At 36.3% G+C, this 12500-nt stretch overlaps 2 protein-coding genes across 5 annotated transcripts in view; both read left to right on the top strand.

Annotated features, from left to right (window-relative positions):
* The window catches only part of ankrd24 (ankyrin repeat domain 24), a 33532-nt gene extending 29748 nt beyond the window's left edge, over positions 1-3784 (top strand). For all 4 annotated transcript variants that reach the window (XM_062959539.1, XM_062959538.1, XM_062959540.1 and 1 more), the window contains one exon: positions 2881-3784. In XM_062959539.1, the coding sequence (XP_062815609.1) occupies positions 2881-2958 (78 nt within the window). In that variant the 3' untranslated portion in view covers positions 2959-3784. The remainder of the gene's footprint in view (positions 1-2880) is intronic.
* A 1610-nt stretch (positions 3785-5394) lies between these two features.
* mydgf (myeloid derived growth factor) overlaps positions 5395-12500 on the top strand; it is an 8342-nt gene continuing 1236 nt past the window's right edge. The window contains exons 1-5 of the mRNA XM_062959614.1: positions 5395-5682; positions 5917-5967; positions 7289-7350; positions 7431-7512; positions 12048-12120. Of these exons, the coding sequence (XP_062815684.1) occupies positions 5410-5682; positions 5917-5967; positions 7289-7350; positions 7431-7512; positions 12048-12120 (541 nt within the window). The 5' untranslated portion in view covers positions 5395-5409. The remainder of the gene's footprint in view (positions 5683-5916; positions 5968-7288; positions 7351-7430; positions 7513-12047; positions 12121-12500) is intronic.

Raw genomic sequence — 12500 nt, 5'->3', positions numbered from 1 at the left:
CTCCCCTTGTAGGGTGTCCTCATCAACATATACCAGAGTAACTTATTAGCAGTATAAAGTTCTTCATACTTCCCTCTTCACTTCCACGCTGGGCTTCTCCCTCATGCGGATAAACAGCTTCGCTCTCACAGAGCCTCCTCTCACACCGAACTTACACAGGAGCTTCACACGGTAGTTTTACACACAGCAGCCTTCACACTGAGGCTTCTCTCACACTGAGGCCTTCTCAGACTAAGACCTACTCACACACTGAGGCCTCTCTCACACTGAGGCCTTCTCATACTGAGGCCTACTCACACACAGAGGCCTCTCTCATGCTGAGACCTTCTCAGACTAAGACCTACTCACACACTGAGGCCTCTCTCACACTGAGGCCTTCTCATACTGAGGCCTACTCACACACAGAGGCCTCTCTCACACTGAGGCCTTCTCATACTGAGGCCTTCTCATACTGAGGCCTACTCACACACAGAGGCCTCTCTCACACTGAGGCCTTCTCATACTGAGGCCTTCTCATACTGAGGCCTACTCACACACTGAGGCCTCTCTCACACTGAGGCCTCTCTCACACTGAGGCCTTCTCATACTGAGGCCTACTCACACACAGAGGCCTCTCTCACGCTGAGGCCTTCTCTCACAGAGGTCACTCTCACACAGAGGTTTACTCACACACTGAGGCGTTCTCATACTGAGACTTAGCTTCACTCTCACAGAGCCTCTTCTCACACCAAACTTACACAGGAGCTTCACACCGTAGTTTTACACACAGCAGCCTTCACACTGAGGCTTTTCTCACACTGAGGCCTTCTCAGACTAAGACCTACTCACACACTGAGGCCTCTCTCACACTGAGGCCTACTCACACACGGGATCTCTCATGCTGAGGCCTTCTCACACAGAGGTTTACTCACACACTGAGGCGTTCTCATACTGAGACTTAACTTCACTCTCACAGAGCCTCTTCTCACACCAAACTTACACAGGAGCTTCACATGGTAGTTTTACACACAGCAGCCTTCACACTGAGGCTTTTCTCACACTGAGGCCTTCTCAGACTAAGACCCATTTACACACTGAGGTCTTCTCACACACTGAGGCCTCTCTCACACCAAGGCCTACTCACACACTGAGGTCTCTCTCAGACTGAGGCCTTCTCATACTGAAGCCTACTCATACACAGGTCTACTCACACACTGAGGCCTCTCTCACACTGAGGCCTACTCATATACTGAAGCCTACTCACACACTGAGTCCTCTCTCACACTGAGGCCTTTTCATACTGAGGCCTACTCATACACTGAGGCCTTCTCTTACTGAGGTCTACCTACACACTGAGGCCTACTCACTCACTGTGGCCTCTTTCACACTGAGGCCTCTCACACACTGAGGCCTACTTACACACTGAGATCTACTCACACATTGAGGCCTCTCTCACACTGAGGCCTTCTCACACCAAGTCCTCTCTCACACTGAGGCCTCTTTCACACTGAGGCCTCTCACACACTGAGGCCTACTTACACACTGAGACCTACTCACACACTGAGGCCTCTCTCACCTGAGGCCTCTCTCACACCAAGTCCTCTCTCACACTGAGGCCTACTCACACACTGAGATCTACTCACACACTGAGGCCTCTCTCACACTGAGGCCTCTCTCACACTGAGGCCTACTCACACACTGAGATCTACTCACACACTGAGGCCTCTCTCACACTGATGCCTAATCATACTGAGGCCTCTCTTAAAGTTCTACTCACACACTGAGGCCTCTTTCACACTGAGACCTACTCAGACCGAGACCTACTCACACACTGAGGCCTCTCTCACGCTGAGGCCTCTCTCACATTGAGACTTATTCACACTGAGACTTATTCACACACTGAGGCCTCTCTCACACTGAGGCCTCTCTCATATTGAGACGTATTCATATACTGAGGCCTACTCGCACAATGAGGCCTCTCTCACACTGAGGCCTTCTAAGCAGTTGAGCAAATCAGAAACTCAGATTTGTGTTTGGGCAATGCCGCATTCGGTGGTCCCTATTAGGAGTGTGAATACATTTCGAAAGTTCTGTAAGTCGTAAATATATTCGTAACATTCGTACTTCCGAGTTGATATCCGATACGTGGCATGGCTTACCCTGCGTCAAACTCCCAATGTAATAATATAAAAATAATCTGAAATAATATAAAATAATAATAATATAAAATAATCTGAGATAATATAATAATAGATAATAAGAAATAATAATATGTAGTAATAATATATAATAATATAAAATAATCTGAAATAATATAAAATAATAATGATATAAAATAATATGTATATATAATATATATAATAATATAAAATAATCTGAGATAATATAATAATAGATAATAAGAAATAATAATATGTAGTAATAATATATAATAATATAAAATAATCTGAAATAATATAAAAATAAATAATAATATAAAATAATATGTATATATATAATATATAATAATATAAAATAATCTGAAATAATATAAAAATAAATAATAGATAAGAAATAATAATAATATAGTAATAATATATAATAATATAAAATAATCTGAAATAATATAAAAATAAATAATAATATAAAATAATATGTATATATATAATATAAAATAATATAAAATAATCTGAAATAATATAAAAATAAATAATAATAGATAATAAGAAATAATAATAATATTGTAATATAGAAACTATCTAAAATAAAATAGTCATAAAAGAAAATAATAATATAAAATATTATTATTATTATTATCTTGGTGGTGCTGTAGGTTGCTTGAAGGTTGTGTTCCTTCACCAGTTTCCCTACGTGGTCAGTGGTTCCCGTGATGTCTGGTATATGTTGTTGTCTCCCTTCCAGGGACGCATGGACGAAGACATCCAGCGCATCCTCTTCCAGATCCTGAAGATGCAACGGATCCAGGAACAAGGGAGATGAGACACATGGTGGAGAACATCTTGAGATGTTTCCTCCTCCATCCTCTCCTCCTTCGTCCACCACGAGGCAGCTTCCTTCCTTCCAGATCACCAAAGTTACGGGTCTTCCAAACCACCGGACGATGTTGACTTTGCTCTTCTTCTCCTCCAAAGCCCAGAAGAACCCTACCAACTATGTTCTCCTCACCGGGGACAACGTAGTATCCGTTGGACACAACGTAGTCTTCCCACCCAACAATAACGTGTTATGGGGTCTACGTTAGGGACAACTCCATGGCAACTCGATCCCGTGGCGGGGTGTCCATCCCTTCCTCCATACCACGTCATGCTTTCCTTTGGTTGTCCTTCAAGGAACCAAAACGGAAGGAAACAACCCGAATTTGGACCAGGCGTTTGAGGGAGTCGTGGAAGGTTACGTGGTATGGAATCCTGGCCATTGAATATATAATATCTGATTTTTAAAAAAAACACATACAGGCTGGTTGTGAGTTTTCCGGGCTCCGGCAGCACTCTCTCCTGACGTTTCGCCCACATCTCTGGCAGGCATCCTCAGAGGTTGTGAGGTCTGTTGGAAACTAGGCAAGTGGGGTTTATATATATATATATATATATATATATATATATATATCTGTGGGATGATGTCCAGGGTGGGAGAAACGTCAGGAGAGAATGCTACTCACGAGTAGCTAGATACACACTTAGGTTTGGGTTGTGTGTATATATATATATATATATATATATATATGTATATATATAAAAACTCCTGGGGACGACGGTGCTGTGTAGCTTCTGACGACAAAACTTGAATAAACGAGTAACAACGTCAATCGTCTACGTCCTTTTGTGGGCAAAATAAGGGAACGATCCGAGTTCAGGAAACTATGAATCCCAATTGGGAATAAGAGATGAAGAAGATTTATTAAATATTTACAAAGATGTATTAAATAAAAAGTGATGCATGTCATTAGTAGCCTTGGTTCCGATTGTCAGGAAAAAGGACAGATATTATTATTATTATTATTATTATTAGATATTATTGTATATTATTATTTTATATTGTTCTTTTATTTTATTACTTTATTATATTTTAGATTATTATGCAATATTATATATTATTATTGTCATATTATTATTTCTTTTATATTATTTTATTATATTCTATATTATATATTATTGCAGATTTATTTATTATATTATTTCAGATTGCTATTCTATTATTATATATATATTATTTATTATTTCAGATTATTATTTATTATTTTTATATTATTTCAGATTATTAGATTTTTATTATTTTATATTTATTATTTCAGATTATTATATTTTATATTATTATTTTTATTATATTTTATATTATATATTTTGATTTTATTTCAATTATTATTTATTATATTTCTGTATATTCTTTCCAATTATTTTTATATTATTTTATATCATTATCCTATATTATTATTTATTGTTTTTATATTATTTCAGGTTATCATTATTTATTATTTTTATATTATTTCAGGTTATAATTTCATATCATTCTTTTACATTTATTTTATATTATATTATTAATTGATATTATTATGTATTATTATTTCAGATTATCATTATTTATTATTTTATATTATTTCAGATTATTTTTATAGTATATATTGTTTTTATCCTTTTGTTCTATTTTATATTTTTATATTATATTATTTATTATTATTTTATATTATTATTTCACATTATTATTGTTAATGATTATTTTATGTTATTTCAGATTATTATATTATATTAAAATTATTTTTGTATTATTATTGTTATTATATCTTTATTTTACATTTATTATTACTTTATTATTATTTTATATTATTATTGTTAATGATTATTTTATGTTATTTCAGATTATTATATTATATTAAAATTATTTTATATTTATTATTATTATATCTTTATTTTACATTTATTATTACTTTATTATTATTTTATATTATTATTTCACATTATTGTTAATTATTATTTTATGTTATTTCAGATTATTATATTATATTAAAATTATTTTATATTTATTATTATTATTATATCTTTATTTTACATTTATTATTACTTTATTATTATTTTATATTATTATTTCACATTATTGTTAATTATTATTTTATATTTATTATTATAATTATATCTTTATTTTACATTTATTATTACTTTATTATTATTTTATATTATTATTTCACATTATTGTTAATTATTATTTTATATTAAAATTATTTTGTATTTATTATTATTTTATATTATTATTTCACATTATTGTTAATTATTATTTTATGTTATTTCAGATTATTATATTATATTAAAATTATTTTTGTATCTATTATTATTATTATTATTATGTCTCTTTATTTTACATTATTATTGTTGTTTTATATATTTTTACAGCCGCGAAAGGGTTAACCCGGCTGTGAGGGCCATTTTGCCCTCTTCAAAGATGGCGGCCAAGGCATCTCAGGGCAAGAAAGAGGCGGCGAGGCTACCCGGATGTGGCTTGTCCCTTCCGGCACGCCGTAGTCCCACTCTTTCGCTCGGTCCCAAGATGGCGGCGCCCGCGTCCGTTTGCGGCGGAAGGCTCCGGCGCGGCCTGTGGTCGGCGGCGCTTCTGCTCCGGCTCTGCCTTTCCGCGGTTGCGGCGGAAGAAGCCTCGTCCTCGGCCGAGTTCGACGTCAGGCCCGGCGGCATGGTTCACTCTTTCTCCAAGAGCCTGGTGAGGGAAAAAGAGGTGGCTCCTCCTGATTGGTCGAGCCGGGCTTAGTCCCGCAGAGGGACGCCTCCTCATTGGCTGAGAGCGGCAGCTGGCAAAATTCTCATTGGATGCTGGTCGTCAAGGGCGTAGAAGGCGGAGGGAAGTGGATTGTTCCTCCTCGCTTTCCGTAGACATTGGACTCCAATTGTATTATTATTATTATTATTATTATTTCTGTATCTTTTTCCTCCATAGGGAGACTATTCGTGCACATTCACCTATGCAGCTCAAGGCGGGACCAATGAGGTGAGTCGGTTTAATAATATAATACAGAGCCACGGGCACCATTCGATCCCTCCCAACAGATGACCGTCTGTCAATAGATATTATTATTATTATTATTATTATTATTATTATTATTATTATCTTTAAGCGTTGGGAGCGTCTACAAGGGCCACCTGGTCCAGTCCCATTGGGCCACGGGCACCATTCGATCCCTCCCAACAGATGACCATCTGTCAATAGATATTATTATTATTATTATTATTATTATTATTATTATTATCTTTAAGCGTTGGGAGCGTCTACAAGGGCCACCTGGTCCAGTCCCATTGGGCCACGGGCACCATTCGATCCCTCCCAACAGATGACCATCTGTCAATAGATATTATTATTATTATTATTATTATTATTATTATTATTATTATCATCTTTAATAATATCGATCCATCCCGATAGATGGCCATCCAGCCGTAGATTGCGTAGATGGATAGATGAGCAGTATCTCATCTATCATATTGTTGTTGTTGTTGTTATTTATAAGATGATGTCATTATTATTAACAATAGAATATAAAATAATATGTTTTGTTATTATTAACAATGTATTATTGTCATTATATTATGATTATTAGTAGTATATTGTTATTAGTAGTAGTATTGTATTGTTATTATATTATTATTGGTGGTATGATATTGTTATTAGTTGTATTATATTATTATTAGTATTGTTATTATTATATTATTAGTAGTAGTATTATATTATTAGTAGTATTGTATTGTTATTATTATATTATTAGTAGTAGTATTATAATATTAGTAGTATTGTATTGTTATTGTTATTATATTATTCTTGGTGGTATGATATTGGTATTAGTTGTAGTATTATATTATTATTAGTATTATTATTATATCATTAGTAGTAGTATTATATTATTTTTAGTATTGTATTTTTATTATTATATTATTATTAGTAGTATTATATTATTAGTAGTATTGTATTGTTATTGTCAATAGATATTATTATTATTATTATTATTATTATTATTATTATCTTTAAGCGTTGGGAGCGTCTACAAGGGCCACCCGGTCCAGTCCCATTGGGCCACGGGCACCATTCGATCCCTCCCAACAGATGACCATCTGTCAATAGATAGATAGATAGATCGATAGGTAGATGATAGGTATATCATATAATCCTAGAGTTGGGTGAGACCCCAAGGGCCATCCAGTCCACCCACTGTTGATACAGGAAGGCACCATCAAAGCCCTCCCGACAGATGGCCACCCAACCACACACACGTGTCTTGTTTTGAGGCCGATCTCCGTCTTCTTTTTTCTCTTCCCAGCAATGGCAGATGAGCATGGGCACCTCCGAGGACGGCCTGCTGTTTTCGTGTTCGGTCTGGAGGTCTGTATGGAAGCAGCCCAGAAAACTCACAGCAACCCCTTCCTTCCCAATTGTAAATCTTGGTCTTTCTCTTTCCCCAGACCGCAGGGGAAGTCGTATCTTTTCTTCACGCAGTTCCGAGCCGAAGTGACGGGAGCCCAGATCGAGTACGCCATGGCCTACGTGAGTCTGCAAAGAAAAACTTAATTATCCCATTATTATTATTATTATTATTATTATTATTATTATTATTATGACACAGCAAACAAGATAGATATGCTGGATTTCGTATCACAAAATCACAAGTCGAACACTTCCCAAGTGTCTAGGACTGTGTATTGTATTATTATTATTATTATTATTGTATGAAACATTTCCCAAGTGTCTAGGACTGTGTGATGTATTATTATTATTATTATTATTATTATTATTATTATTGTATGAAACACTTCCCAAGTGTCTAGGACTGTGTGATGTATTATTATTATTATTATTATTATTATTATTATTATTATTATTATTGTATGAAACACTTCCCAAGTGTCTAGGACTGTGTGATGTATTATTATTATTATTATTATTATTATTATTATTATTATTATTATTATTGTATGAAACACTTCCCAAGTGTCTAGGACTGTGTGATGTATTATTATTATTATTATTATTATTATTATTATTATTATTGTATGAAACACTTCCCAAGTGTCTAGGACTGTGTGATGTATTATTATTATTATTATTATTATTATTATTATTATTATTATTATTATTGTATGAAACACTTCCCAAGTGTCTAGGACTGTGTGATGTATTATTATTATTATTATTATTATTATTATTATTATTATTATTATTGTATGAAACACTTCCCAAGTGTCTAGGACTGTGTGATGTATTATTATTATTATTATTATTATTATTATTATTATTATTATTATTATTGTATGAAATACTTCCCAAGTGTCTAGGACTGTGTGATGTATTATTATTATTATTATTATTATTATTATTATTATTATTATTATTATTATTGTATGAAACACTTCCCAAGTGTCTAGGACTGTGTGATGTATTTTCGGATGATGTGTGCAGATCCCAGTTGGGTGGCCTTTTGCAGTTGGCAGATCGTGATTTTGTCAATGTCTATTGTTTCCAAATGCCGGCTGAGATTTTTTGATGTGCCCATCACCACTGGGACCACCTGCACTGGTTTCTGCCAGAGTCTTTGCAGTTCAATCTTGAGGTCCTGATAGCGGCTGAGTTTTTCCTGTTGTTTTTCACCTGGGATGGCAACATCAATGATCCAAACCTTTTTCTTCTCCACAACTGTGATGTCTGGTGTGTTGTGTTGTGGATTCAGAAGTCCCACAGTATCTTTGCTGCTCATTTTCCAATACTTTTGCAGGTTTGTGATCCCACCAGTTCTTTGCTGCTGGGAGCTGGTACTTGAGGCATAAGTTCCAATGAATCATTTGGGCCAGGTAGTTGTGCCTCTGTTTGTAGTCTGTCTGTGCGATTTTCTTGCACAGTCTGCATTTTGGGTCATCAGCTGATTTTTCGATCTTGGCCTGAATTGCCTTTGTCCTGACGTCTTGCTCCTGGGCTGCAAGGATCAGGCCTTCTGTCTCCTTCTTCAGGGTCCCATTCGTGAGCCACAGCCAGGTCTTCTCCTTATCAGCTTTTCCTTCAATTTTGTCAAGGAACTTTCCATGCAGTGTTTTGTGGTGCCAGCTGTCAGCTCTAGTTTGTAGTGCGGTTTTCTTGTACTGATTCTGCTCTAGTTTGTAGTGCGGTTTTCTTGTACTAATTCTGCTCTAGTTTGTAGTGCGGTTTTCTTGTACTGATTCTGCTCTAGTTTGTAGTGCGGTTTTCTTGTACCGATTCTGCTCTGGTTTGTAGTGCGGTTTTCTTGTACTGATTCTGCTCTAGTTTGTAGTGCGGGTTTCTTGTACCGATTCTGCTCTAGTTTGTAGTGCGGGTTTCTTGTACTGATTCTGCTCTAGTTTGTAGTGCGGTTTTCTTGTACCGATTCTGCTCTAGTTTGTAGTGCGGTTTTCTTGTACCGATTCTGCTCTAGTTTGTAGTGCGGTTTTCTTGTACTGATTCTGCTCTAGTTTGTAGTGCGGTTTTCTTGTACTGATTCTGCTCTAGTTTGTAGTGCGGTTTTCTTGTACTGATTCTGCTCTAGTTTGTAGTGCGGTTTTCTTGTACTGATTCTGCTCTAGTTTGTAGTGCGGGTTTCTTGTACTGATTCTGCTCTAGTTTGTAGTGCGGTTTTCTTGTACTGATTCTGCTCTAGTTTGTAGTGCGGTTTTCTTGTACTGATTCTGCTCTAGTTTGTAGTGCGGGTTTCTTGTACTGATTCTGCTCTAGTTTGTAGTGCGGGTTTCTTGTACTGATTCTGCTCTAGTTTGTAGTGCGGTTTTCTTGTACTGATTCTGCTCTAGTTTGTAGTGCGGTTTTCTTGTACCGATTCTGCTCTAGTTTGTAGTGCGGGTTTCTTGTACCGATTCTGCTCTAGTTTGTAGTGCGGGTTTCTTGTACTGATTCTGCTCTAGTTTGTAGTGCGGTTTTCTTGTACTGATTCTGCTCTAGTTTGTAGTGCGGTTTTCTTGTACTGATTCTGCTCTAGTTTGTAGTGCGGTTTTCTTGTACTGATTCTGCTCTAGTTTGTAGTGCGGTTTTCTTGTACTGATTCTGCTCTAGTTTGTAGTGCGGGTTTCTTGTACTGATTCTGCTCTAGTTTGTAGTGCGGTTTTCTTGTACCGATTCTGCTCTAGTTTGTAGTGCGGTTTTCTTGTACTGATTCTGCTCTAGTTTGTAGTGCGGTTTTCTTGTACTGATTCTGCTCTAGTTTGTAGTGCGGTTTTCTTGTACTGATTCTGCTCTAGTTTGTAGTGCGGTTTTCTTGTACTGATTCTGCTCTAGTTTGTAGTGCGGTTTTCTTGTACTGATTCTGCTCTAGTTTGTAGTGCGGGTTTCTTGTACTGATTCTGCTCTAGTTTGTAGTGCGGTTTTCTTGTACCGATTCTGCTCTAGTTTGTAGTGCGGTTTTCTTGTACTGATTCTGCTCTAGTTTGTAGTGCGGTTTTCTTGTACCGATTCTGCTCTAGTTTGTAGTGCGGGTTTCTTGTACCGATTCTGCTCTAGTTTGTAGTGCGGTTTTCTTGTACTGATTCTGCTCTAGTTTGTAGTGCGGTTTTCTTGTACTGATTCTGCTCTAGTTTGTAGTGCGGTTTTCTTGTACTGATTCTGCTCTAGTTTGTAGTGCGGGTTTCTTGTACTGATTCTGCTCTAGTTTGTAGTGCGGTTTTCTTGTACCGATTCTGCTCTAGTTTGTAGTGCGGTTTTCTTGTACTGATTCTGCTCTAGTTTGTAGTGCGGTTTTCTTGTACCGATTCTGCTCTAGTTTGTAGTGCGGGTTTCTTGTACCGATTCTGCTCTAGTTTGTAGTGCGGGTTTCTTGTACTGATTCTGCTCTAGTTTGTAGTGCGGTTTTCTTGTACTGATTCTGCTCTAGTTTGTAGTGCGGTTTTCTTGTACTGATTCTGCTCTAGTTTGTAGTGCGGTTTTCTTGTACTGATTCTGCTCTAGTTTGTAGTGCGGTTTTCTTGTACTGATTCTGCTCTAGTTTGTAGTGCGGGTTTCTTGTACTGATTCTGCTCTAGTTTGTAGTGCGGTTTTCTTGTACCGATTCTGCTCTAGTTTGTAGTGCGGTTTTCTTGTACTGATTCTGCTCTAGTTTGTAGTGCGGTTTTCTTGTACTGATTCTGCTCTAGTTTGTAGTGCGGTTTTCTTGTACTGATTCTGCTCTAGTTTGTAGTGCGGTTTTCTTGTACTGATTCTGCTCTAGTTTGTAGTGCGGTTTTCTTGTACTGATTCTGCTCTAGTTTGTAGTGCGGTTTTCTTGTACTGATTCTGCTCTAGTTTGTAGTGCGGGTTTCTTGTACTGATTCTGCTCTAGTTTGTAGTGCGGGTTTCTTGTACTGATTCTGCTCTAGTTTGTAGTGCGGTTTTCTTGTACTGATTCTGCTCTAGTTTGTAGTGCGGTTTTCTTGTACTGATTCTGCTCTAGTTTGTAGTGCGGGTTTCTTGTACCGATTCTGCTCTAGTTTGTAGTGCGGGTTTCTTGTACTGATTCTGCTCTAGTTTGTAGTGCGGTTTTCTTGTACCGATTCTGCTCTAGTTTGTAGTGCGGTTTTCTTGTACCGATTCTGCTCTAGTTTGTAGTGCGGTTTTCTTGTACTGATTCTGCTCTAGTTTGTAGTGCGGTTTTCTTGTACTGATTCTGCTCTAGTTTGTAGTGCGGTTTTCTTGTACTGATTCTGCTCTAGTTTGTAGTGCGGTTTTCTTGTACTGATTCTGCTCTAGTTTGTAGTGCGGGTTTCTTGTACTGATTCTGCTCTAGTTTGTAGTGCGGTTTTCTTGTACTGATTCTGCTCTAGTTTGTAGTGCGGTTTTCTTGTACTGATTCTGCTCTAGTTTGTAGTGCGGGTTTCTTGTACTGATTCTGCTCTAGTTTGTAGTGCGGGTTTCTTGTACCGATTCTGCTCTAGTTTGTAGTGCGGTTTTCTTGTACTGGTTTTTTTTCTGCTCTGCTTTGAGGAGTTTCTGATTTTTGACTTCAATCAAAGCAGGTTCTTCACTTTATTACCTGTAGAATTGTTAAAAATGCTATTAAAATACACATGGTAGTTTATCTTCCCTTTCCGTAGTCGGCGGCTGCGTCCGGCGGGCAGAGCGATGTCCCGTTAAAAGAAGAGGAGTTCGAGGTGTCCGAAACGGCAGGTGAGTGGCCATAGAGGTGGTTTCTCTCCCCTTAATGACTTCAGAAACAGCTCAACCCCATTGTGCCACAATAATAATTACGTTATTATTGTTGTAGTTATTATTATTATTATTATTATTAATAATATGTTATTGTTATTATTATAAATTTAAAAAATATATAGTGTTATAATGTTATTTTGTATTAGTATTTTCATTGATGTTATTATATTGTTACGTAGTATTTTATTATAACTTATTCATAATAATCGTATAATCATTATCTTATTAGTATTATTATATTGTTATTATATTGTTTTAGTATACTATATTACTATATTGTTAATAATAGATCATTGTTATTTTTTAATAATCATATTTCAACGTTATTGGTATTATTT

Source organism: Anolis carolinensis, unplaced genomic scaffold (genome assembly GCF_035594765.1).
Source record: "Anolis carolinensis isolate JA03-04 unplaced genomic scaffold, rAnoCar3.1.pri scaffold_7, whole genome shotgun sequence".
NCBI lineage: Eukaryota > Metazoa > Chordata > Lepidosauria > Squamata > Dactyloidae > Anolis > Anolis carolinensis.
Note: the sequence above shows the minus strand (reverse complement) of the source record. Positions and strands in the feature narration are given on the sequence as shown.